Consider the following 27,661-nt stretch of genomic DNA (forward strand, 5'->3'; position numbering starts at 1 on the left):
TTTTTTTCTCTTCATCCTCTACCAGCCCCAGCTAAGATCCTGTCATTTGGGGGTACAGTGACCACTCCTTGGATGAAGGAGGTGCGACTTCCCTGTAGCTCAGTAGGAGAACCTACACCTACTATAAAATGGACCAAAGACAGGTGAGAATCCTCCCTACAAATGTTGTGTAAAAGCTGAGTGTCCGGTGCTGCTGTGATACGTCTAATAGTGAATTAGCATTAAAGTATCTCAATTGGTTCAAGAGAATGTTAGTTATTGTTTACAGATGCTTATTTTTTTATGTGTTAATATGCAGGAATAATGTCATATAAAAAAGCACATCTTTTGAAAAAAATACTATGCAGCTTTCTAACACAAACCCAAATCCTGACTTGAGTAAAAACAACACAAATTAATGTTAACCTCATGCTTTTGGACAGTTTTGCAGCCTCCTGTTAAGTAACACCAAAAGCAAAATAAACCTTTGATCAAAATCTAGTAAGAATTTTATGATGTTCTCCCATGCTTATCTCTTTCTCTCTCTGTTAGCGAGGACACAGCCATCCCAGTCTCTCTGGATGGACAGCGTCTCATTCTGGCCAATGGGACACTGGTGCTGCGCTCTGTCAAAGCTGAAGATTCTGGTTACTACACCTGCACGGCAACCAACACGCTGGGCTTTGACACTATCATAGTAAACCTTTTGGTACAAGGTAGGAATGACTGCACCTCACTTATAGCCCTGCTGTTCTTGCTGAAAATGAGAAATACAGTATACTGTTTACATTAGCAACAGTGATATATTTTTTACCTCCTCAAAAAGAATCTGTAATATTTTAATACACGTATTATTGAGCGTTTAACTCTTCGTGTCTCCTCCTTAGTCCCTCCAGATCAGCCTCGTCTAACTGTCTCCACCACTTCCACCTCCTCCATCACTCTGGCCTGGATACCAGGAGACAACGGCGGTAGCTCTATTAGAGGTACGTGGCCCTGCACAACAAAGCTGTCTTTATGTCTTTCTTCCTGTATACTCACATCTCTTTCTTCTTGTCTGTAGCCTATGTCTCTAAAGGTGACACTATACAGAATTTCGCTTGAGGTCATCAAGTTGGATTTCTGCATAAAATGTGAATGAATAAAAAAGATTTCCCTTTGACCTTAGTTTACCCTCTGTCTGTCTTTTCTTCCTCTTTTACCTGGCACGTTGTTAGTGTGCATTCTGATCCATTAGTTTATTGATTTGCGATCTGGTTAAATGTTTCCCTCTTAATTATGTGTCTGTTTGATTATCTGATTGTTGGTGATTTCTGTGTGAAGATGGGCATGATGTGAGTGCCTGAATGGACATGCATGTGGTTTCAATCCCTTTCCTTTGTTCATGCTATTTGTCAGTATGAGGGTGTTGCAGGGTCATCTGTCTGACTCCTTGTTGCTCTTTATACCTATATAAGACTATCAAGCACTAGGCATGTGATGATTTTGGTGTAGTGGCTTAAGACATAACTGCAGCCAGAAAGACTTGTTGTCCCATGTGTCATTACTATAGAAATGGCTGTAAAACCTATGACCAAAATTTCATGAGATCACATTCTAAAACTCTCAACTCTTTGAACTATTAGGTCAAGTATATTTTCAAGCTGCCAAAAGCCCTAACAATATAATATTTTTGTGTTATTCATGTATAGGAAGTAATATCAACTTTGCCACAACCAGTATATGTTGAGTGTGCAGCTTTGTATTCAAATATGATGGGCCACCAATCAGTATTTGCATACATCATCCAGTGTCTCATACATCCGTGAAACCTATCTGTATAACTTGTATGTATAGCAGAATACCAGTCTGTCTGTGCCATCTGCACCGTGTCAGCAGTCGGCAATGCTGAAGTTCTCTATTAAGCATCTATTTTGCATTACCACTGCAGTGACATCCACAGACTATTCCTTTTAAGATAAAACATGTTAGCATGTTTTCATAAAAAAAGTCTCAGCTGCTTATGAGGCCTTTTTGCAGCTTGAATAAAAATAAAATTAAAATAAATAAACAAATGAACAAATCCTGCAGTGAGATTGATGTTATGTTCTAATCTGTTCTACAATAGTCTGTTATTGTGCTGCTCTGTACTGTTCTCTCTGCTATCTTCTGCTATGTTCTGCTGTGTTCTATAAAGTTGGTGAAGTAGGGTGACTATAAAACAAACAGTGTAGGATCTGCACATGTTAACCCCTCTAAAGTTTTGGACTCTAACTCACCATCTGTTAGAGAGAGGAGGAGGAAAAAAAGTTGGTACAAAGAGTACAAAGAAACACAGGGAGGGAGACATTCATATATACATAATTATATACAGACAGAAGGAAAGACAGACAGAGATGGAGGATTAGATGTAAAGTGTCTCAGAGAGTCAGCTCTCCGAGGCAGCTGATTATAAAAACGATCACCACGTTGCATACCCTCATTTGCATAGATGCTTAGTCAGCGCCATCCCAGTCTTGGGGTTTGTAGGTAACTAATGGAGGCATAGACGGAGAGCAGTTAGACCATTGTCCAATCAGGGCCTATCTGGGCAAGAGAAGTACAGTCTGACACTGCCATCTAGTGGACAGTAAAGGTACCAATGTCAGACGTTTAGTTGGGTTAGTGCAAAATGAGTTCTTCATCTTAACTGTAAAACAGAGAGAATTATGTAATAAAGCAAGAAAATAATGATTATGCTTGTATGTCTTTTGTGTGTATGCAGGTTTTGTGCTGCAGTACTCTGTGGACAACACAGAGGAATGGAAAGATGTTTTCATCAGTTCTAGTGAGCGCTCCTTCAAATTGGACTACCTGCGCTGTGGCACCTGGTATAAAGTTAAGCTGGCTGCAAAGAACAGTGTTGGAGCCGGACGCATCAGTGAGATCATCGAGGCAAAGACCCACGGGCGAGGTGAGAAGCCTGGAAGGGAGGATGAAGGGAATTAGTGTGGGTAGATGAAGGTGAAAAGTATACAGAAAATAAACATTTTCACAAAGGAGAAGCAGACCTCACTTTCGTGTGACGGAATAGGTGTTGAGCAATAATGCGCAGTCCAAATAACAAATTTTACGGGCTGAAACTTATCAGAAGATAGGCAACATGTGAGAGGTCTCCATGGCACAGTCAACGATAAAGCTTTAAACATATAGCATTCATCCAATAATATTAAGAACAATAGAAACCATAAAAACTTGCAATTAAATCCTTCATCCTCGACCCTTCATATCAACACATAACAGACTTTTGAAATTGTAGATACAAAACAGTTCCTGTCTTTGCCTAAAGGATCAAACTTCATCTGTTTGTGCATCATGCTTTATACTCACAATAGCTGATAAATGATTTCTGACCTTTTTACAGTCAGTGTATTGCTCCGTGACTTATCATGCTCCATTTTGATAAACTAAAGTATAATCATAATTTGTATATTGATGATCATAATAAATTATATTTAATACAATTAGTAAGATATTTTTGGAACACATACTTTGAATTTGTTTTTGTTTGTTCAGTTACCAAGCAAGACATTGCTATTGCTGAGTCACATAGGCCTTGCCTATATTGTCGTATGGTCCCCAGTTATCCATTATATGGCATAACACGTGTAATTTTTTTAGTAATCTGAACAGACATAGGCAAATACATTGATTTTGCTTCATTTACAGAACCCCAGTTCAACAAAGATCAGCCGGTCTTTACCCACATTAACTCCAGCCACGCCCGTCTCAACCTGCAGGGTTGGGCCAGTGGAGGCTGTCCAATCAGCGCTGTCACACTAGAGTTTAGACCAAAAGGTGAGTCACTGCATTTGCAATTTGCAATTGATATTGCGCAACAAATCAAATAGGAAACATTATGACCCTTAGTTAAATCAAGCATGTGAAAAAAATTATTTATTGTTTGTAGTGAGGTAACTTTCCATCTTTTTCTGGAAACCAATAAGGAAAGAAAAAAGATTAGACTCCACATTGTTTGTGTGTACTTGTTGCAGGTACATGGGCATGGCAGAATGTACGTACCAATGCCACCACAGATGTGTTCCTGGCAGAGCTGCGTGAGGCCACCTGGTACGAGTTGAAGATGAAAGCCTGTAACAGCGCTGGCTGTGGCAACCAGAGCTCCCAATTTGCAACACTGGACTATGATGGCAGTGAGTAGAAGACTCTCTGTGTTTTGTCTGCTACTTTTAATAAGAAATTCATTGCACTCGGTATCTTAGAATATTATCTTGAAAGGGCAGTAACTAATCTCTGCTCTTCCTGGGTGCGTGCAGGCACAATTCCACCAATCAAATCCCCCCTGGAAAAGAACGATGATGTCAAGAAGCTGTTTTCTATTGGCTGTCCTGTGATCTTAGTCACTCTGGGTGTTGCACTGCTCTTCATCATTCGCAAGAAACGCAAGGAAAAGAGGCTGAAGAGACTAAGAGGTGAGAGAACAAGTAAAGGGAAAGGAGACAAATGGTAGGAATGAATTGGCAAGAAGAATAAAGCAGTCTTCCTGAAGCAGAAGCAGACATCAGAGAGAATGTTGAATTAAGTCTCTAGAGCATTTATTTTAAAAGATTGATTTGTGTGTCAGGAAAAAAATATTTGTTGTGTTTTCTGCACTCTCTAGATGCCAAAAGCCTGGCAGAGATGCTGATCAGGTAAGACTGCTATTTCCTAGTCTTCTCACAAAATCAGTCCGATATATTATTTAGTTATTTCACAAATCCACATTTAGCCTTTTTTTTTTCCAAAACCGTGAATGTTTGTTCGTGTTTGTCTTGTATCTCTGGATTAGTAAAAACAACCGCAGCTTTGACACCCCAGTGAAGGGACCTCCTCAGGGCCCACGGTTACACATCGACATCCCCAGAGTGCAGCTGCTTATTGAGGACAAAGAAGGCATCAAGCAAATCGGTGAGAGGAAGAGAGACAGATAGAGTTGCTGTGTTTGTTCATGTGTCTGGGCATTAGTGTTGGATCGAATTATCTTTATGCCAAATGTATAAGTAATAGTTTTTTCTAACCTGCAATAGCTGCTTTTTTGAAATATTCTTTCTGTCTCTTATAGGTGAGGACAAAGCCACTATCCCTGTGACAGACACAGAGTTTAACCAAACTGGGAACCCTCAGAGCTTCTGCACAGGTGTGTCTGTCCATCACCCTGCCCTCATCCAGAACACCGGTCCTTTGATTGACATGTCAGACATCAGACCAGGAACCAGTAAGTGCTCTCTCTCCTCATTGTCCATTTGTTGCAGTTTTGTAGCATGTTGCGCAAATTTCTTTCTCATTATAAGGTACAGTACATACGTGGTGTAAGCATAAACTGTGTAAAGTTCCTGCATTTCTGCTCAATTTTTTGACAAAATGCCAAGAATAATCATCAATGAATCTTCATCTTTACGTGACCTATTGCACTTTTTTCTTGATCTGTTAAAATCCACTGCGGACCAGAATGTGAAAAGTTTTTTTGCAAATGTCTTTAAACAGCCTCTGTACATATGCACATCCTTCTTATTTCTTCATCCATTTACCACCAGACCCAGTGTCGAGGAAGAGTGTTAAATCAGCCCATAGCATCAGGAACCGATACTCCAGTCAGTGGACTCTGACCAAGTGTCAGGCTTCCACGCCAGCTCGTACTCTCACCTCAGACTGGCGCACAGTTGGCTCCCAGCATGGCATCACTGTCACAGAGAGTGACAGCTACAGTGCCAGCCTCTCACAGGACACAGGTTGGCACATGGGTGAAATGACACTTACAGCCATTAACATGTACATTCTGTATAAGTAAGGCAATTTTTCAAATGTGGACGAGAATTAGTTTTTGCAGTGGGCTAAAAAGCATTTGTAAAACTGGAGAAAATGTGCTTACCTTTATTTCCTTTCCTTTCTCTTCCATAGATAAAGGTCGCAACAGCATGGTGTCGACAGAGAGTGCTTCCTCCACCTACGAGGAGTTGGCAAGAGCGTATGAGCATGCCAAGCTAGAGGAACACCTGCAGCATGCCAAATTTGAGATTACTGAGTGCTTTATCTCTGACAGCTCATCTGATCAGATGACCACAGGTACCAATGACAATGCAGACAGCATGACGTCCATGAGCACACCGTCAGAGCCCGGTATCTGCCGTTTCACTGCCTCACCACCCAAACCCCAGGACTATGATCGTGGCAAGAATGTAGCTGTGCCCATTCCACACCGCGCCAAGAGTGAGTGGTTGCTGCAAAGCTTGACTGTTTTTTTAAAATTACTTAAAAAAAGTGCAAATATTCATAGTGTTGCACACATAATATTATCCATAGGCTTTGGCAGTAACATTAAATCAGACTTTTCCCCTCCAGGTGACTACTGCAACCTACCCCTCTACATGAAGTCAGATCCCTTCTTCCGAAAGCAGTCGGAGCATCATGACCCATGTCCAGTGGTTCCACCACGTGAAGCCTCTATTCGTGGTCTGGCTCAGCGGGCATACCACACCCAGGGCCGTCATGTGACTATGGACTCTGCAAAGCAGCAGGCCCTAACCATGGGCCACTCTGGCCTGTCCAACCTCACTTCCTCTGGGGCTTCCTCAGGAGCAACAGGAGGCGGTGGTAGTGGGAGTGGAGGGGTGTCTGTTAGCTCTAGCAGCTCCACACTTCCCCAGAGGACTCTCACCATGCCCGGCTCCTCTGCCTCAGTGGCCCAGAGTGCAGCGGCAGCTGCTGCTGCTACTGCTGCAGCTGCTGGGGTATCATCATCCTCCGGTGGAGGTGGGGTAGCAGGGGCCACAGGAGGGACTCCTGGAGGTGCCTCATCATCCTCCTCCAAGATGGGAGGATCCAGAGACTCTCTCCTGGAGAGCAGCTCCTCTGGCTTAGGCAGACTACAGAAGCAGAGGGATGGAGGGGCAGGGGCCTATTCCAAGTCATACACACTGGTGTAGCCTGCCATCACTGCGGCCTGTCACTGTAACTCTTAATAGAATGCTGGTCAAGCCAGCGCTTGCCTGGAGCCTCTATGGAAAGTTGGGGTGAAGAACATACACATGCACAGCTGACTCGTCAGTGCCTGCACTGTGCCAGGCTGCAGGGGGCTGGTTGGGTTCCCATTGACACTACTGTATGACGGGGTCAGAGTTGGGTCTCCATAGCACAGGGGTTTGCCTTTCTTTCTGCCTGATTGCTTTCTATTATTATTACGTCATCTTTCTCTATTTCTTATTTCATCACCCTGGAAATCACTTGCCAAAACATAAATGATTTATCTGTTCACTTCATATTTTCATTTTCTGGTAAGGACACAGTACTTATGCACAAAATGCTTTCCACGTGCACTGTCTTGGTTTCTGGATCAAGACAGTCGTAGAATGAACCAGGTTGCTTGAGTTTTTGAGGTTTATAGGTTTTTAAACATGTTACTTTTCTGGTCTCTGATGGAAGAAGAGCTCATATCACAGCATTGTGCCATGGCAGGATGCTTTTACTGTATGCATAAACCACCAACCTTGGTGTTACTCTGGCTCTGAGAGGTTATTCCATCATGGATTCATACATTAGAGGCAATGGAAGGACTGTTGTCTCAATACCATGTGGAAAAATTTCTTATACATGCAATGGATGACACAGCATAGTGGTCTTAATTGATGCTTTTATAAAACAGACTTAAAGCAGAGGAGATAAAAAAAAAATGTCAAGCATCATCAAGTGAAATATGAATCCAAACTTTTTTTTCTATCAGTTTTCTGTTTATTTTATGATGATGGAAATATAATCTCATGTGCACTAAGAAAAAGTTAGAATGGATCCAAGTAACAGAAACCTTCACAAGCCTGCGTGTGTGTGCGTGTGGGTGTATATGTGTAAATATATATATGTATACATGTGGCAGGCACACCAACAGTGGACCTTTTTAAAACCAATCTGTATGCTGACCTCTCGGGCAGACGTCTGTGTCAAAACTGAGCCCCCCCACCATTCATTTTGTACCTCTGAAAGGGGATTCGGGGACAGTAATGATGATGATGCTGACGATGTAACACTATGATCCTAATTTGGTCCAGCATTTTGAACTTTGTTTTGTTAATTGACAGCATTGCTGAAATGCTGAAGAGGAAGTGGGTTCAAAAGAGAGCAATTACAGATGATAAGAAAGAGGTTCCTTTCTTTCTCTCTTTCCCTCCCTCAGAACAAAGAAGAAAGAGACCCTTTTATGATTCATCATGGCACCATAATGCTATTATTCATTGTTTAACTCATTTTACCTGTACCCACTTTTTCCCTTTCTATCCTTTCCCAGCTTCACCCACCCAGTCCCCCATCATATCCATACAGTGTCACTGTGACCTACTGCTAGCATACTGGCTAGTTAAAAAGACAGACAGACTGAGCAAGAGGTCTAATATGCACAGAGAGGCAGAAATGCTATTTGACGTTCAATGACAACTTGAATGGAGAGACAAGTTGCAAACATACAGCAAATTTATTGTGATGTATACAAGAAAATTCATATTTGTATGAAATGATCTTGAATTTATGAACGGACAAGGACTTTGAGATTATAGACAGAGAGATCAAGTGTTGCAGTTGCGCTAGGGAAACAAGGAGGGGGTTACATAGCAGAGAGATACAATTTTTCTTCAGAAATGAGTGGTCTTCAAAACTAAAAGGTGTGTTTTTCTCCACTTCACTGAAATTAATTTTAGCTTTATGCATGGTACTGTATCTGTTAACTTCAAATTATTATTTTTTTCTCCCCATTTCTTCTCCCAAAGCTTAATCCCATAACAAAGATCGTTCCAAAAAAAAAGAGTTGCTCCAAATGTTTTGCAATGGTAAAACGTAACATCAGGGCTCTCGCAATAGAAAAAAGAAAAAGATATGATATATGTTTGTTTTCAAAAGTATGTACATATATATTTCTATTCAAATATATAGCAAATATATGAATATTGAAAAAAGCAGAGAAATATAAAAGCCGTTCTAATTGAAAATATATATAAAAGATCACAAGACAATCGCTCAGAGTGAAAACCTGCAAGAAGGAAGGAAGAAAAAAGAGGGAAGCTTAAACGGGTAGCACAACCATGGACTGGAGATCTTGGAGAGAAAGGAAGTGGTGTGAAAGAAAGTTAAATGGTGAAACTGAGGTTTGAGGAATGATACAATGACCCCCTTGTGATTTTGTAAATGTTCCAGCTGCAACGCCTGTGCAGCAGGTAGCAGCCGAAAGGACAAGCACAGTAAAGTCAAATTATAGTGTGAGATTGTGTCGCTGGTTAACTGTGGTCTATGGCTCAGTGCAGAAAGTGTGGTGTTGAAAAAGAAAACCGTAAAACAAAGAAAGCCTATACAGTAAGTGAGCCTATTGTAATATGTTGTATTGTACCTTCTAAAGGTGTGTTCACAAACTCAATACCATTACCTGACTATAATTAATGAAGACAAACAGACCAACAAGTATTTCTGTTTCTTATCTGTGTCATCGCGAGTCCTCCCCAAACTCCGGGACTGCAGCCAATACCACACAGTAAAAATTATAAAATAAATTATAAATATATTCATGCCCACTTTTATTTTAAAACTAGACAGGAGAGAAATGATTTTCCATTGTTAGTGGTTATGATGCCTTTCATTTATGTTTCAAGTTGTGCAAATACTTGTTTTCAGAAAAACAAGACTTTGGGAATAGGGCTGACCAAAAACAGAGGCTCCCTTACTCCAGTTGTATGGATATTGGATGGAGTGATGAAATAAACTCCACCTGCTTTCCCCAGTTCTTCAGTGAAGTTGCCTCTACTGTAAAAGACTGATCTACTGTCAGTTTGCTCAAAGTATACGTAATGTATACCTTTTAAGAAAAAAATCCACCCTACTTACTTTTACACTGCTACTGAGAATAGCAACAACATGTAATGTTTGAAACAGTAGTTAGACATTTTGGGAATCACGTTTATTTGCTTTCTAGCCGCGAATTAGATGAGAAGATCGATATTGCTCTCATATCTGTCTAGTAAAAATATTACATTCTGCACAAAAACCAAAGTGTAAAAACCACACGTTGTGGTTTTATAGAGGTTATGTGCTTGACTATTTCTTGGCTGGGAGCAGTAACCTCCTGAGGTCTTGTCCTCACTGTGTGGTTGCCAGGCAACCAGCAGAGACTTGTCGTTTTTACACTTAATTTTTTAATGTGATTTTAATGTGTTAATTAGTGAGTTATGTTTTTTTTATTCAAGCCTGACTTATGTGAAGTACACAGTACTGCAGAATTACTTTGGTGAGTGATTCAGGCCTTTGAACAATCCTGAATTCTGGACTTTTTTTGTCCTTAGCATGAAATATTTTTTAGGCCCAAATAAATAATGTTGAACCGTTTTCGGTCTAATATAAAAAATAAGTATATGCCGCTGAAATGATAATCTGTTATTGTATTAAAAACTAAAACTGACTAGTTGCTTTTAAGGCCAATTGCAAACTATACTGTACATCAATGCTTTACGGTACTGTAGATTTTCAAAGAACATGGTAGCTGCAGATTTCTTGGCAGCAGCTTGTCTTAACATTTGGCGAGATATCTGCAATGTTTAAATGAGTAACAAGTGATTTAGGGTGGATTTTTCCTTAAAATAAAACATACTTTTCAAACTGACTCAGTCTGTGTTCATAAGGCCAACTTCACATGTGCTACTTTCCCAACCTTTTCCACATCTGCTCAGCCAATCAGATCTTCCTCTCTCACTGTACCCCTTGCCCACCTATAAAACATAATTTGTACTCCATAATATAAGACTTGTGTACATAGGAAAGTGTTTTGTATAAATGAGTACTATTTTCGACATCTTCACTAGAAACCAGGGCACAATGTAAACTTTGAACTGAAGTTATTGTAATGAAACAGATGAGGACTTAATGAGAAATTATAGAATTATACAGACACTGCTTTATCTTGATTTATGGACCAGTTGAAACATGTCAGAGTGGACCATGCATAGTTAACAATATTGATTTCTTCTTTTACAGGACATTTGGTTGCTTTGTCTCCTTTTTTAAAATATTTTTTTTTATGTTTTTAAATCTTTTTTGTTTTTGTTTCTTTTTTTACTTGTCACAGGTTGTCTGATTTAGAGTTTTCCTTTTTTATTATCCACTTTTTGGGGGGAGGACAGCAGCATTGCATGTTCTGAAAATTTTGCTGGTTCTAAAAGAAAAAAGGAAATGGTGAATTGAACAATTTAATAGGGGGTTAATTAAAACATTTTAAAAATGCAGAGGTTGTTCCTTAAACTTTTATGGGGAAATGTTGCTTCAATTTGCAATTGCTTGTGTTTAACTCTACATTTTCTTTTCTATGAAAACAAACAAAAACAGAAAAAGAGTACTCAACACCTTGTGCAATAAAGCTATCTTTTTATGAACTGTGATGATATTATTCATTCTTTCACAACCATGTAGCATTTAAGATGAAGGGCTTTTTGTATTACCCAGTTTTTACTGTAATTGGAACATGGTAAGGACTAGACTGACTTGTTTGTGAAAGAGTTTTGCTCATTCGTCCCTTTGGCACCCAACCGTTTTAAGATCCACAGACCTCACTGTGAACAGATTTATAGGGACTATATCTTCAAATGTCAGAATAATGGGGACGCTGGTTCTGGAGACATAAATTAAATTTTTAAATGTAATTTTCCCATACTATATTGTTAGCACCACAATGAAAATTTCCTTCATCTCTATTGTATTGAGGTGGAGGTAGAAATATTTTGAATTATCTCAAAACCTGGGCAAACTAAACCAAAACTATCTGCACACGATGCCACTAGAGGTGAGTGAGAAAATGATTTTTTAAATTGAAATTTGAGTGAACCAACTGTTTGACATCCATGGACTTTAATCACCTGTCAAATAATTGAATCCTCACCCAAACCTTTCACCCTGAATTCAATTGTCCCGCCGTAGTGCCTGTTTGATAGTAATACAACAATTTCAGTAGCTACTTGTGGATGTAAATCAACATTTAATGGGTACAAAAATATTGGAAAACTGTCATCTGTAATTGTCTTCAAGTTTTCAGCCCCGTAGGTAGACATAAAGTGTTCAAAATTAAAAAATAATTAATGATATGAATGAATACAGACAAAACAAATAATCCAATGCATTTTTAAAACTCAGCTCATTATTACAATTTTTTTTTCATTTTTTCTTCTTTTCACAATAAGACAATAGGTTTGTTGCAGGTCACAACACATTTCTTTTTCCAGTGACCATTTTATTTCATAATGTCAATGTCAATTTTGACTATTTCACAATTTCACAGTTAAGGTAATTATTTTGTATTTAATCATGTGGTTATTTAATGTCTTCTAAGGGTGCTATTGCATTATGGATGAATCACCTGAAAATGTAGTTCATCCATTATATGATTCAGAACCGGTTCAAAACACTAGAGGGCATCATGCTGCCATGAAACACAGCACAAGCTTACAAAGGACTTTATTGAAATAGGTTGGTAAAATTTTAACATCTTTGTTTTTGAAAGCTCCACAATGTTGACAATGTAGATGTACATTTATATACACTGGTCACTCACACATTCTCACAGTCACTCTGTCATCACAACACATCAAAACTAACATTACGATGTACAGTACATTCATATATATTATTCAAATAGAACTTCAAATATGATATTACAAGCAGCTATTTGAGATGTAGGCTATTAATGTATTTTGTTGTTTATAATGTGTCACTAATCCATGAGTTCTTCTAAGTGTTTATCATACAGTTTGAATGTATGTACATTTGCATATGAGTGTGCATATGCATTTGTGTATGTTATCACAGAGTTCATCCATCCTTTGGTGAATCCACATACGTCCCACCTCCTGTTGTCTTTCAGGCTTGCATCGCCAGTACCACCATCCCTCTTTCCTGTCCATCTACTTGCCATTCTTGTGTTTCTTCTGTTGGAACTTCCTGAAATGGGTCTGGATGGTGGCGGCGGCCTTCTCAACTTCAACAGGGCTGAGTGGAGGAACAGCAGGCGTGGTGCACGTCCCATTGCTGGCATTGTAGTCTGAGCACGACAGGACACAGGGGATAGCCAGAGAGGCAGAGGCAATAGCCATGGAGACATAGTCTGTAGCAATGATTAAGTTCAAACATATGGTTTACATATTGCCTTAATTCAAGTGGGCTATTTTCTGATTAAAGGTTGAGTCAATTGGATTGGACAAACCATTGAATCAAACCCTAGTGGTAACTTTAAGATTAATAATCAATTATTGTGGCGGAAAAATTGCCTGCATTTAGATTCATTAACAGTATTACTTACTCTTTCTATACACGCCTATGCTGTTCCTCCTGAGGCCATCAAACTGTAAATGAAACAGAATAGCTGTGTGTTAGAAGACACACTCACTGACGCACAGAGGGAGAAAAGTTGTGTGAATGAGATAGCCGTCAGGTATGATAATTATCAATGGTACAATCTTATCTGGAATTTAGCTGAAACATTTTTCACATAACACTGATAGCACCACATCTGACACATGCAAACAGGTACAGTCACACAGGTGCTTTGGCTAAATTCTTCTGCTCAACTGTACAAAATGTGCAGTGCTTAAGAAATGAATGGGCAATGTACATGTGTGGTTGCACCTGTGTGTGTGTCCTTTCTATCTACAGTTAGGGTAATGACCTCAAACACAAATCCCCTTGATTGGGATTACAGCTCAAGCAGAGCAGCGGCAGGGAAGACAGGCTGAGGACTGGACCAGTTTAGCCTGCTTACTATTCAGTTTGGCTGTGTGCCTGCGTTCAGTACCACACACAATGGTTCCATGAACTCGTCTTGAGGGGAATTTTAACTGGGGCCTGTCTAAGACACAAAATTTATTTTTCTTCGCCTCCACCTCTGTTTTGTTAACTCCCTTGCTTTTTTTGTTTTGTTTTATGGGTTTATATGTTCTTTGGTCTTCTCGTCTCTGCATTTGTGCCCTCATTTAATCACCAACATTCCACTTCCTGCTACAGTTCTTTGTTTGTCTTTTTATTTGCCAGCTTCATCTTTATAAAAGTCTAGTTACCTCAAACTAAGAAAAAAGCACAAAAAAATCCACAGACAGATAAACTACAGTTTATTTATGTGTAGAGCATCAGAGGTGTGCTATTTTGTCTGGACTGAAATGGGCTTCTTGATTCAGGAATCTATAGTGAGAGCCTGAGGAATAGCCAAATAACTGAAATTGTGGACAGTGTTCTCTGTGCATGGATTTATTGATTCACTGATATTGATTCACTGAGGGCCAAAAGGTAATTTTTTAACTGAGTCTGATGCAAAACTCAACTTTATTTTATTATATTATTTGGCTGGTGCTGTTTGAGTGCAGAATCACCAAAAGTCATCTCAGTCTTATAAATCATATTCCTCTGCTTTCCTTTGCATTCCTCCTCTGAGACACTATAAGCAAACATAAGACGTGTGACCAAGCTTATACACTCACATGCTGAGTCAAGCTTGACTGCTGAACTTTCCACATGCTCTGTCTTGCTATTAGATAACAGACGATTAGAAAAGTTAATTTATGATTAAAAAATCCAGCCACACTTGGGAAAAGCTACTTGTCTCCTTTTCTTCAAAAATCAATGTTCCTATGAAAAATGTAACCCTGAGAAAGACCCCCAGAGGAGCTACTCAATGTCCAGAAGAGAGAATGTGGTCATGGTGGATGACTCAGTCATGTGCAGAATGAATATGCGTTGTATTTGCTATAAGGGATAGATCGCCTTGGCGATGTGTGTGACAGCAACTAGAACAGATCTTGTAACGACTAACCTCATCTGCTTTGCTGCTCCTCCGACTGTGCGACACTGAGTGAACCTGCCAAGGCAGAGGCTGGGACACCATGTAAGGCAAAGGGTCCTGTTGCCGTGCAAACCGCACCCCTATCTGAAAGCGAAAAGGAGTTTGGGTTAGAGGTGCCAATGTGTGGGTCAAAGGGTGAAACATAAGCAACCTCATCACTCAAGTCTGAGTTTTTTTTCTTTGAATATCTCTCTCCCACAGGTTTAATTATCAAATAAATGTGAAAAACATAACATTTTCAGTACAGTTTGGCCTACTGAAGTTTTTCAGTGGTACTTCACTTTTCACTGCTGAACTGATTATCTTTTTTTTTTACATCATAAACGGAGATGAATAAGAGAGAGGAATGCTGCACATTAAAAATTTTGTTTAACATCACATTAATTATATTTGGATGCTGTCGATATAAGCCTGGCTATTATTTGACACTGACAGCCTGCTGGGTGGGAAAAACACAGAGCACTTTACCCACCAGGGTATTTCTTCTAATATGTATATATTCTTCATACTTGTGGATATAAATATATAGAATATTTTAATATTAAAGACATTTTAAAGTAAACAGGATATTAGAACATATAATAAATGTCTAAAATCAAATTTCCCAAAATAATAGTCAATTTCTATTTCTAGTCTTATTTCTATTCCATCTATCATTCTAATCATCTTACCGATTCTACGACTCTGACCATCATATACATGGCTGTTAGCATGGTGATCAACATCTTGACCACTATTCCTTTAGTGTCTCTATTAATCCTTAATGTTTTCCTTGTTTTTCGATTACTTTCCTCGGTCCTGCTGGAGGAAAGATAAGTCCACACCAGAACAGAGCCGAGCAATCAGGAATGCAATGTAGGGCTGCTCAGGGGAAGGACAATTGAACACACAGTGTTGTGAATGTCCACTCACACAAGTTTCTCAGGTACACACAAACACATACACAAACATGCGCACATGCATGCACAGACTTCATTCTCACAGTCTGTGACACACAAGGGTAAGACTGCTAAAGAGCTTTACAGGACAGAAATAGAGAAGCAATAATCTTTTCCTCTGCACAACACTTCAGGTATGCATCCACCTCTCCAGCAATCGAGGCAGACCAGGTTTGTCCAGGTTTGACATGTAGGCTTAAATTAACAATTTATAAAGCCATTAGTTACAACTTATAAACCTTTTATGAATTGTGCCTTATAAGAAAGCGGAACCAACATATAAAATTAGGTAATTATAGTGTAGATAAATAAATGATGCCTGCTTTCTTTCAATAAGATTATGCTTTTAGATGAGAAAAAGAAAGAATCCAATTAAATAAATGCATTAAACTTAGAATAATCATTAAAAACTCAAACTGCTAATCTTCTCTGCCCTCTTGTAATTTTGATCATGTGGTATATATGCACTTTCTACATATTTTTGGCAGGCCCTTCCCACTGACACTGGGAAAATATATGTAAGAAGGAGAGAAGGGTGAAAAATTGGACAGAAGGACAGAAAACCAGCATTTCTGCAGCAAACGTGTCTGAGTTAAATCTAGTCTTTCTTAACAGCAAATATATAATGACATTTAAGACACATTTTTTTGGCAAATCTTGCAAGTTTTCTGCATTTTGTAGGGTCATGGTAATGTTAGATTCTGGCTGGCTGTGAACCAAACTTCTTTTGGGATGATAAAGTTGAAGTACAGGATACTGTATTTAGCTAAAGCTGGCTATGAATAATAGGGAGCATCAGTATGCCAGGTATGTAGCTGAAATAATCAGATAGACCTATATCTGAGAGATCACACATGACTAAGGGTTTGTGTGCGTCATTGTCTGGAGCCTCGCTTCTGACCCTTGCAGACCAATGATAATCCTTTGGGCAGGTGTCTGTGAATACATTTCACCAGGCTCTGCACTGTGAAAGACAGACATTGCCTGCTGTTATCTGAAGATCAAGTCTGTCATGTAAAGAAGTTTTACATAATCACTAATGTCACTTGTTTACTCTTGCCTACGTGTTCCTTGATGTGTGATGTGTCTGTGTGCGTGTGACTGATGTTCATTTTGTTCTTATGGGATTAGATAGAAGAGCAGGAATGTGTCTTATCACTGAACAGACAGGTATAAGAGCTCTCCTGACAGAGCGACACAATAACCTGGCGACAGATAAAATGTGAAGGATTCTCGTTTACCAAGCAATTATATGAAGAGAAAAAGGTAAGAACATTTTTAGTACAAATTCTATCAAGGAACACAGGCACTATCCCAAAGATATTAAAATATTTGCATTAATAGCCTATATATTTGTCTTATTATTATATTTGAGTAAGTATACATGAAACAGGAGAAATGTTTTTGTGCAGAAGGGTATTTGTGTGCACATCCAATTATATTTAGGCCAAGTTGAGGATAGCAGGTTCAGTAAGACAAAAAGCATAGAGAGTATTCACAAACTGGTTTTACCTGACTGAACTGGCAATGTTCTTCTTCTGTTTTCTCTCATTTCAGAAGAAATATTTATTAAACCTGTGATTTATGTGCATTAGACCATACAGACAATAATATGGTACACAAAAAGCAAAATAGTTACAAAGAAGCAGTAAATCTGAAAATAATTACAGCAAAGAAGCGCTAACACATTTCTGAATAACTGAATAATTCAATTCAATTCAATTTTATTTACATAGCGCCAATTCATATCTCAAATCTCATTTTCCTATAGAGCAGGTCTAGACCGTACTATAATAATAAAGAACAATCTAGTAAAACAGTGATAAGAACAGACTGCTAGATATGATGTTAATGAACAAATGTATAATAAATAATTCCTAGACATATTATTATTACTCACTTAGTGTTAATGTACTTGTAGTTCATGAATGACCGAGGTCAAAACATTATTCTGATCACATTTTGGTGGATAGGAATAGGTACATTTACTCAAGTACTGTACTTCAGTATAATTATGAGGTACTTGTACTTTACCTGAGTATTTCCATTTTATGCTATTTATAATTCTACTCCACTACATTTCAGAAGGAAATATTGTAATTTTTACTCCACTACATCTATCTGACAGCTGGAGTTAATTCTAGATATGGTAGAAAGGTATGATCAGATTATAAATACAATGCATTAAAGATTAAATCAGTGGTTCCCAACCTTTTTGACCTGTGACCGCTTATAAAAAAATTCAGTGTGTAGTTGATGCTCTTTGTGGTTTATATGCCTATGAGTTCTTGCAGTTGCACCAAAGATATATTTCCCCTCTAAACTTCTCACACGATTTTATTTAAATAAGTCCAAAAAATTAATACAGATTTGTGTAACAGAACCTATTTTTTTCCTCTCCCATTAATCATCTCATGACCCCTTAGATTTATCTTAAACTCAAAACTATAATAAGCAAAATCTAAAGAGCAGTGAGCTTTAAGCCTTGAAGTGTTAAAACTAAGGGGTAGTCACCTCAATGTTGAGCTATGAGTGGTGTGCTTTATCTTTCTGACAGTCTCCTGGCTATTATATCAGTACATCATGTTCAGCCTGTCAAGGACCAGGTTTTATTGTGAACAGAAAAATTAAACAGGGAGGAGAGTCTTGCTTCAGTGAAGTATTTCAGGAAGATAAAAGTCGGGCCCAGCCTTCTCTGTACTTTCCACAATGAGCAGTCCCCTGAGACAGCAGGCTACAGCGTATTCTAATCTATTGTAAGTAGGACAACAGAGGTTTTAGCATTTGTAGATACATTAGGCCAAAGAAGCTTGCAGGTACTTTTGACTGTGTTGTGCTGCCTTTTGTATGCCAGTAATGTTCATATTGTGAATTTTAATGACAGGTTTCCAGTCAACAATCCACATTGTTAGAGGCTGACCAGAGAAGAAAAACTAATTTAAAACGGAGAGAAGAGACACTCATCTGGATTTATCATGTCCATCAAGCTTCCTAAGAGGCTGAGCAGCAAAAAGAAAAGTATGTTTCTTTTGTATTTTGTTTTTCAGGGGTTGAGTCATCATAGAAACGTGCTTCATTTTGATAGAACTTTTTTCAACTTACCTAAATATGCAGTGGCTATTATATTGATATTTTGAGTGGACTACTGTTTTTAAAGAAATCGTACATGTCTTAATGTCCTACACTCTCAAAAGATTTGTCCTTGTACTTTATCTACATGATATCATTTAATAGATTAAACTTTCTCATTCTTAGGCTTGTGGCAGTAGTGTACAATTTGGAGAGTTCAAACCTTACACGAGCTAAACATGGTTTGACAAATCTGACTTAGTGAACTACCCAAATGAACTACCCTAGGTGACAAGTGATGCATCATGGCCTATTTTGATTATCAGGTGTGCAGTTAAATGCAGATAAATCAGTGGTACCTTGTAGAGACACTGCTGCAGCAACCCAAGCCAACAGACTGTGTTACCCCTAAACCTCAGCTAATCCAAATATGTTTGCATTCTACGGAATGAATGCTTCGGCTAATAATGCTAAATGTGTGCATAACAACCATGGTACCAAATCATTTGGTTAGCTGTCACGTTAAATTTTGGAAGGTCTGTTCATGCAAGGACGGCAGACATTAATTTGGGCATGTTTGGGCCTCCTGTGATTGCTCTGGCTTTGGAAACAAAATTAGATTAAAAAAACCTGCAGGCCAGAAGGGATGTGCTTTGATAAAAGCACAGCATTGTTGAATGTTTTTATGTGTTTACTCATTAATGATAATTGGGTTGGTGGCAGCAAGTGTAAATTCTGATGTTAATGGCACCACGGGATGGTCTGTTTAGAGGGAACACTGCGGTTTTGTTTGCAGGTACAGCTGAACTAAAATGTAATAGCTGGTTAGCTACAGGGATGGCAATGGTAATAACAACTGTTAATGCTCTCTGTTATATATATAACAACAGTTTATATGCAATATTAACAAAATTAATAGGAAAGTATTGACAGATTGACCATGAATTTTAAGATATTTTCTACTATTTCTTTTAAAAAGCAGAGCCTCTTGTTACTCTTGATTAAAATGAGGTTGAGGCAACAGCTGAAAACTACATAGAGCACAAATTAAGGATTGATAAGAAATCAGTACAAGTCTATATTCGAAGACAGACTGAAAGAATGAATTGCGTCCGCTGATAGTACCATGAATTGCGTATCATTTGCAACCGCTATCTGCGCCATGTCAAGTTCTCATTCACAATTACAGCGCAAATATGGCCATAAAGTTGTGTAGCTGAGTGCAATTTGCCATTGTTTTGCGTCTGTTAAATGTTCATCTGCAGTTTTCTGCAATGGTCCCAGTAATATTTGTTCTTATGGTGTGCTGAAGTAGCATATCACATGACATGGTTAAGCAACTTTTGAGTCAATAAATGTTGCAAATGCATAATACTTTCCACTCATGTGGAAAGAGATGTTTGATTTGAAAGAGAACTTATTCTTTTTAGATTAGATTAGATTCAACTTTATTGTCATTACACATGTACAAGTACAAGGCAACGAAATGCAGTTTAGGTCTAACCAGAAGTGCAATAAGCAAATGCAGGATATAAAGTGTGTGCATAAATGCAGGATAGAGCAGTATAATGAAAATATTTGCAAAAACTGGAGAGACACTGAGCCTTGCGATGTACACACACCACCATCTTGGTCTACATTTATTTTTATTCTAATTAAGTATTCTAATTATCTAATAACTCCCCCTGCTCTTTCATTCGTTTCTATCTGTGGGATGTCTCTTATTTTTCTATGACTCACTCTATAAGGAGTGATTGTTATTTGGGGTGCTTTAACTGTGCACTCTCTCTCCCTCATGCCTTTGAGCGCATGGAGAGCTGTTTTTCTCTCCTACTTAGCTCTCTGCTGGACTTTTACAGTATGTAACCACCATCTCTGTTTATCACAGCAGCAGGTTTTATGTTGTTTTACAGTTTCATTCCATCATGGTGCATATCAGGTATCATACCGTCTCTGTGCCACCTGTGCACATATGATGTTCTGTGATGCATTATTGCTTCACCTGGCTACAGTCACTGCTGCCATGATCATTGGAAAGCCCCTTTATAAATGCGCTTCAGTTACCACCAACTCTCTGAAGACGCCAATAATTTCACTCTAACTGCGTGTGGCTATTAGCGTTAGTGTGAATTGGTGGTGGTGAATTTGACCTTATTTTTCAATTAGGCTCATTTGCATAGAAAGGGGCCAATTTTGCGGCAAATGTACGCATATTACCTAATTTACATATCTGCAAATAGCACCGGAGCACAGAGAAGCGCTTTGCTTGGCAGCGCAGTTAGGGGTACAGTTCACCTTTTGCAGGTGCTTTGAGAATTACACGGTTTCTTTTTTGTCGTATTTATGGAGGTTTAGCGGCGGCAAAGATACATTTAAAATATTCATATATTTTCAAATTTTTAACAAAAACAAAAGCAACATTGATTTGTATAAAAAATTCCCATAATTGGAATAATTGTTTACACTTATACTTTGCTTGAGGATTTTCCAAAGTAGGCTATAACAAGAACATTTTTACCACTTTAAGCCAAATAAAAGGCATTTTTTTAGTCTTTCTTGATCATGTAATTATATAATTAATACAACAATACTTTTATTTTACACACGATTTAAAAATTTTGCTAATCCACAGCCTAAATGATTGACTTGTTTTTTTTTTAAACCAGAACCTCCAAAGGACAATGCCCAGGTAGCGTTTTTAAATAACCTGGGCCTGGAGGCCTTCTGGACTACTCCACTGGACCCAGCGTCTATGTTAGACATCAGTACTTGGACTCTGGAGAACCAAGCTCCTCTAGAGCCCAAGGATCTACCAAATGCTTTCCTCCAGCGCCTTTGGCTGCTTAGGCCAGATGCCCGGAGTCCTTCCTGCAAATCTCCACATGATGTTGTGGACAATGCCAACAAGTCACCTGAGGAGATGATCAATGGTTTTGGAGAAGAAAGCCAGTGTGCCATTAACCCCCTTGATCTAGTTACAGCTGTCTTTATGTCTGCCAACACCTTCCTTCAGCAGGAGATGACAGTGCGCATGGTGCAATGCCAGTTTGCTGTACCCCTAGTCCTTCCAAACATAAATCCAGAAGAACCCAGTCGCTTCCTTCTTTGGCCTTTGAGAGGCGTTGTGAGCCAATGGAGGTCTCACTTTTCAGATAATAACAGGAAGGTCTACGAGGGGGATTTGGCAAGTACATACATGCCAATGGTTTCTTGTGTGAAGCTTGGTCACTGTGGTGTCTCCAAGTCAATGGTGCTAAACAATGTTATAAGTGGACTCAGATCTCCCAGGGAAACATTTCTCCACAGAGAGATGGATGGAGGACAGCTGCCCCGAAGACTCTCCAATGGCCTAGTAGAGATTGGATGGTATCTACCCACTGGAGACACTTCCAAAGATATTTTCCCTGTCCCTGTGGTCATCTCTAACCTACGTGGTGATGCCAGTACACATGACAAAAACCTCAGCCTTCTATGTCAAACGTCTTCAATTGTGGTTGTTTTCTGTGGGAATCTTAGGGAGAAAGAAAAACAACTTCTTGCTTCCTGCAAAGATATGGCAAGTAATCTCATACTGATTGACCTATCAGACACTGAGAAAAATGAGAACAGAGTTGTGGGGTTTGTTGATCAGAACCTTGAAGAAGACATGGGGCTTCCCGGAGGATCAGTGCTACAAGGGAGAACTTTGAGTGAAAAGGAACTGGCTAACAGGCTGTGTGACACCCTGAAAGATCTTTTTCCAGATAAACTGAAACTTGTTACACTTGAGGGAGTAGCAAAATTAGCAGAGGAACTAGGCTTTAATGTGGATGAGGGGGCAGTCTGTAAAAAGGCGATGGCCACAGTGGAGGAAGTATTGAAAGGTTTAGACGAAGGATCTGCTCAATTTAGGGAGAAACAGCTTCCTTTGCAAGGGCCTTTGTGGAGCAAACTGGCCAAAATAGAAAAGGAAGAGAGAAAACAGAGAAAAGAAGGAAAAGAAATCAACCCCCAACTGCAAAAAGAAAAGAAAGACATCTTGGTAGAGTTGAGCAGCTACAAAATGACCCCAGCGATGAAGATTTTCACAGATGCGCTTTGCACAACAGATAAAGTGGAGAGGACTTGTTTCCTTAGTTGGATGAAGCTGAAGCTTCAGCTGATGCAAACTGAAAAACAAAACAGTCCACAAGATCTATTCACAAACCTGCAGACAGAAAAGAAAGATGGCATGCCTGAACATTCTGATGAGCTTGAAAATGGAGCCAATGACGACCTATGGGATAGTGATAGTTTCTGCACAGATTCAACATTTGAAGAGGAACAAACTGAAGAGCAGCCTGTAAATACTGAACTACAAATTTCTGAGCAACGGTTTGAGATAGGCCAAGAGTTAGAGCATGTTTTGCAGAAGTCTACAGAAAAGACCATAGAACCACAGTCACAACAGAAAGAACATCTTGTCACTACACATGATCTAGTCATAGAGCAGCAGTTATCTATGACGTCAAATGAAAAAGAGAGTCAAGGTGAAGAAATTACTGAAAATGGAACCTTGAGCTGCCAAGGGAAACAGTGGGATGAACGAGAGCTGACACCAGCTAAGTCAGATTTGACTTCCTCTGCCAAACAACAAATGTGCCTAGATGTTTCCTTTGAACATCAAGTAGCCTCATGTTCCCAGCCTTTTGAACGTGATCTGCCATTGCTGGGGCTTGAGCACTTTTTGCGTGAGATGGGCCTAATTTTTGAGCTAACACACATCAGCCCTGGCAGTGGGAGCCACAATGTGTTGCGTCTCCCTAGCTTAGCTACAGACCTTCTTCTCTATGGGATTCCACTTGAACTAATGGATGGAGATGCCTCAAACATCCCCATCCACTGGCTGGGCTGCGTCTTTGCAGAGCTCAAACGCCGCCTACCGCAAGAACAGTGCAGGACCCGAGTGCTGACCAACCTTGGAGTACATCAGGCAAGGAATGCTGAGGTTCTTTCTGCTTTATTTGGGGTGAAATTTCCTGAAGGAAGGAAAAGATCCACTAGAGGGGTGTACATGGTCGTCCTGTGTCTCCCAGATAACCTTAGAAAGGACATGGAGTGTGATTTTCTGTTATTAATTGATGTAGAAGGTCTCTGCTCAATGTCTCTAGACAACAAAAGAAATACGCTGATCCACGACAATGAGATGGCCACTGTTGCAACAGGATTGAGTGATGTTTTAATGCAGAACATCTCTTCACATGCGGGTACTGAGTTTGAAACTAACTTCACTGTCATAGTCAATGCTCTCCTACGCATCAAAGAATGTGGCCCCATTCCCATTTGCCAACTCCTGGCCGAAGATGAAGGAATAAACAGCGTATTACAAGCCTCACAGTTGAGGCGTGTGTCTGAGATGCTTCAGACTGAGACTGGGGACAGAGGAACTAACAATTCTGATAACTGTTATGCAAAGACCACAAGCTGTATCACCTGTGTCAAAGGACCTTGGTACAATATGTCCCTTTCTGAACCAATTGATATGCAGTATAGTAAGGATCTGTTAAAGCTTAAGCAAAACCTGTTTGATGCAGTGAAGAAGTGTGCAGCTAAGTCTGAAGCCACAGGTCTGCCTGAATTTATGAGTCGTTTGTGTGCTGTTTGGGATGCAGTGAGGGCAGAATCATTCTCCATTGGTCTTCAAAATACTGACATAGCTTTAGCATTCTCTTTAATGTGTACAGAGCTTTCCCAGTGGCAGAATAGTTTTCTGAAATGCATGGAAAGCTGGCTTATGGGGGCAACAAAGAAAATCTTTGCCACAAAGGCAAAGGCTTTAGACGCTGCAATCCAAAATGACCTTCTGAGTGAGTTGAAAGGTGAAGCCAGAGAGGAAGTCAAAACAGAGGTGGACAAACTCAGGTCAAAAGCAGAGGCCTATCTGATGAAAGATGACCTCAAAATGAACACATTCAAGCCAATCCTAATGAGCAATATGGATGACCTCCAAGAGCGAGTAACTGAAGATATGATGCAAAGGTTGGAGACAGTAAACGAAAGCCATTGTTCTTCCACACAGTTGAAAAAATTTGAGACATTACTGGAAAAAGAACAGGAATCCAAGCTACATGCACTTGTAGAGACCAGCAAGTCAACTAAAGTTCTCCTTCAAGATACAGATCTAGAAGAGGAGTTTGAGGGTGTGTGGAGTAAGACGTTGTCCAACTTTGACTTCAGGCCTTCAGAAACAGATGATATTACTGCAAGAGTGACCGATATTCTGAAAGAGAATCTAATCATCCGCGGACTCCAGAAACACATGAAAAAACTTGAAGTCATCGGCCAAACCCAGACATCTAGCTTCCAAGTTTATGATGAGCACTTTGGATACCGCAGCAGATTAAAGCACATGTTTGAAGACAACAACAGACTACAGAGATTAGAAGCTCAACAGGCAGCATGCAATATCATAGATGAATACAATCAGTTTGTAGCAAATAAATCTAGCTCACCAGCAGATTTCTCTGACAGCTACATTACAGAACTGTTAGAAAATGTTGAAAAAGCTTTAAAGGAAAAACCAATGGAAATCAAATCAGCTTTTGAAGTTGATCTGAAGGTTTATCTCTGTAGCGCTGCATGCCAAGATTTCCAAAAACTACATGACCGCTATTCCAAGGACAGAGAGCTTTTGACATGTATCACTGCGACCAAGAGTACGTACTTAGCTGAGTTTATCTACCGGTTCAGGAAGAGAGACCAGTGCCAGAGGGTGGCTCTAGCATTCACCTCCATGATTGTCAAACCGACAGTGTTGGACTACATCTATAGACCACTGGGGATGCGTATTGTTAAAGAGATCCAAGGTCAAGCCAAGCAGTATCAGTCCCAACGTGCTTTTCACCAAAGCTTGCTGGAAGAGCTGATAAAGGAAGACAGCTTTGAAAGCTTACTGGAATATTTGCTTCACTATGACAACTTCAGACTGAGGAAGATCCAGGAGACAGTGGTGGCTCACCTCTCTGAATCAAACAACTTGGAAAAATGGAGGCTACAGAGACTTGGAGAAATTGTGGGAAAGATTGCGGCAGCAGTTAGCCAAACGGCAGAAGGTACCAATGGAGTGCTGAGTGATACAAAGCCACTGCTGGAGAGAATGTGCCTCACTTTAGAGAAAGATGGAGATGTGGTTGTCACCAGGGCCGCTCTGGATGGACCTCTCTTTAGTATCACTACAGAATGGGATCGCTTTGTCACATATCTAATGGAGTTCCTGGCTGCAATGCGATTGGACCTTGCCCAGGAGTTCTCCCAAAATGTGGATATCACCCAACTTCTTCAGTGCCTTCCAATTCAGCCCCAGGACTCCCTCTTCAATAGACTGAGAGGCTGTGACAAGCATTGTCCTCTCTGCAGAGCCCCCTGTGAGCTGGAGGATATGGGGCATGAGGTTCACAGGGCTCTGCTCCACAGGCCCAAAGGCATGTTGCCCCATGACTCAGGCTCTCGGTCCTGTATCAGTTGGCCTGAAAGCATGACTGAGGGCAACCCAGGCCAGAGCAAGGACACACACGACATGTCTGTGGCATGCAGGCACCTCCATTCCCTCTACCCAGACTGGAGCGTCTCCCCTGAGGACCCAAACAACCAGATGCCCAATGAGTACTGGAGGTATTGTGTGGTTTCTTAAGGCATAAATATCACAAGTATAATTGGTTAAATGTTTCTCTTACATAATCTTTATGTTAAATACCAGTATATACATTTCTGTATGCAAATGTTCCTGGAATGAGCTAAATATTCTTTAATTTACAGGTATGTGTTGGCGAGGTTCAATGAGAGGTTTGCAAAGGAGTACAAGAAGGAGCCAGCAAAGATTCCTGAGGAGTGGAAGAAGATCACTGAGGATGAGGCATTGTACAGTCTGAAAGAGGCCTTCGTCACAGGACAGTGCTGACTGCCCTGTGCTGTATGCTGTCTTTATCATAATACATGGCATGCAGTCAAGTTCAAGTTCAATCTGGTTTTGAAGTCTTTCACAATTATCAAACATGTTGATGATAATGGTAATAATGGACAGAAAGTTAATCAAATGGACCATTCATTCAAAACAATGATAATGGTAACTGATTTGTTTTTGTTATTTGTTTTTTCTTTTTATCATTTACTTAATAAGATAGTGTCCTTTCTGTAAAATATATTGTAGGTGTTGCCTCCTTATTATGTAACTTTCCTCCACTGTTTCCTGATCTGACAAGACAATGTGAAAAATTGTAAAGATATTACCATGCATTCAAAACCAACCAATGACAAAAACCTGTGAAATTAAAATAAAAATTGTTTGCCTTTTAAACATGTGTCATTTAAAAGGAATATGAATGTATTGGGATTTGGGGAAGAGCAGAAATATCAAATAATTCAGAATCAATACATCAAATGTTTTGTCTCATCTTTTTGTCACTATTTATCCAACAGTGATTTACAGTATGTAAATTCCACTTGTTCTGTGTTTTGAAATGACTAACTACAGGTATGTAGTTATACTAATTGTAGAGTATATGCATAATTGTTATCCTTTTGTTTTATATGCAGACATACAGGTTATGATGCCACATTTTAACTACAAAGATGTTCCATTATTCAAGTGAAACAAACATTATAAAAAATTAAGCAAAGGATTAAAATGACAAAGAACAGAAAACTACTTTATATATATATATATATATATATATATATATATATATATATATATATATATATATATATATATATATATACACACTGCTCTTTCTTGCTAACAAAGCTGAGATCGTTATTATAGGATAAAGTGTGGACTCACATGCAATATGCATCCCAC

The 27,661-nt window shown here is 39.4% G+C and overlaps 3 protein-coding genes across 6 annotated transcripts in view; 2 read left to right on the forward strand and 1 right to left on the reverse strand.

The window, feature by feature from the left end:
* LOC122878762 (Down syndrome cell adhesion molecule-like protein 1 homolog) overlaps positions 1–11,390 on the forward strand; it is a 98,456-nt gene extending 87,066 nt beyond the window's left edge. For both annotated transcript variants that reach the window (XM_044202082.1, XM_044202083.1), the window contains exons 23-35: positions 26–143; positions 532–695; positions 867–965; positions 2,723–2,911; positions 3,667–3,795; positions 3,993–4,151; positions 4,275–4,430; positions 4,619–4,649; positions 4,787–4,905; positions 5,060–5,212; positions 5,532–5,726; positions 5,896–6,204; positions 6,337–11,390. In XM_044202082.1, coding sequence (XP_044058017.1) covers positions 26–143; positions 532–695; positions 867–965; positions 2,723–2,911; positions 3,667–3,795; positions 3,993–4,151; positions 4,275–4,430; positions 4,619–4,649; positions 4,787–4,905; positions 5,060–5,212; positions 5,532–5,726; positions 5,896–6,204; positions 6,337–6,920 — 2,405 coding nt within the window. In that variant the 3' untranslated portion in view covers positions 6,921–11,390. The remainder of the gene's footprint in view (positions 1–25; positions 144–531; positions 696–866; positions 966–2,722; positions 2,912–3,666; positions 3,796–3,992; positions 4,152–4,274; positions 4,431–4,618; positions 4,650–4,786; positions 4,906–5,059; positions 5,213–5,531; positions 5,727–5,895; positions 6,205–6,336) is intronic.
* Positions 11,391–12,448: 1,058 nt separating this feature from the next.
* The window catches only part of LOC122878765 (G-protein coupled receptor 4-like), a 48,586-nt gene continuing 33,373 nt past the window's right edge, over positions 12,449–27,661 (reverse strand). Inside the window, exons 1-4 of one of the 3 annotated variants that reach the window (XM_044202090.1) lie at positions 15,511–15,762; positions 14,810–14,923; positions 13,307–13,349; positions 12,449–13,111 (exon numbers count right to left, since the gene is read on the reverse strand). In XM_044202090.1, coding sequence (XP_044058025.1) covers positions 12,912–13,111; positions 13,307–13,349; positions 14,810–14,923; positions 15,511–15,564 — 411 coding nt within the window. In that variant the 5' untranslated portion in view covers positions 15,565–15,762 and the 3' untranslated portion in view covers positions 12,449–12,911. Of the gene's footprint in view, positions 13,112–13,306; positions 13,350–14,809; positions 14,924–15,510; positions 15,763–27,661 lie in introns of those variants that run through there. The other 2 variants (XM_044202091.1, XM_044202092.1) reach the window with 2 other exon arrangements.
* Positions 16,864–27,493, forward strand: si:dkey-202l22.6 (interferon-induced very large GTPase 1). The gene is made up of 4 exons (XM_044202086.1): positions 16,864–17,043; positions 18,662–18,795; positions 21,513–26,475; positions 26,620–27,493. The coding sequence occupies exons 2-4, from the start codon at positions 18,753–18,755 to the stop codon at positions 26,759–26,761; spliced, it is 5,148 nt and encodes a 1,715-aa protein (XP_044058021.1). The 5' UTR covers positions 16,864–17,043; positions 18,662–18,752; the 3' UTR covers positions 26,762–27,493.

Source organism: Siniperca chuatsi, linkage group LG7 (genome assembly GCF_020085105.1).
Source record: "Siniperca chuatsi isolate FFG_IHB_CAS linkage group LG7, ASM2008510v1, whole genome shotgun sequence".
NCBI classification, from domain to species: Eukaryota; Metazoa; Chordata; class Actinopteri; order Centrarchiformes; family Sinipercidae; genus Siniperca; species Siniperca chuatsi.

What these genes read in the sequence shown, in the direction of transcription:
- si:dkey-202l22.6 (XM_044202086.1), top strand. Translation starts at nt 18,753, where the DNA reads ATGTCCATCAAGCTTCCTAAGAGGCTGAGCAGCAAAAAGAAAA. An exon ending in GCTGAGCAGCAAAAAGAAAA is followed by an intron (nt 18,796 to 21,512) that starts GTATGTTTCTTT and finishes TTTTTAAACCAG; the next exon opens with AACCTCCAAAGGACAATGCC. An exon ending in ATGCCCAATGAGTACTGGAG is followed by an intron (nt 26,476 to 26,619) that starts GTATTGTGTGGT and finishes TTTAATTTACAG; the next exon opens with GTATGTGTTGGCGAGGTTCA.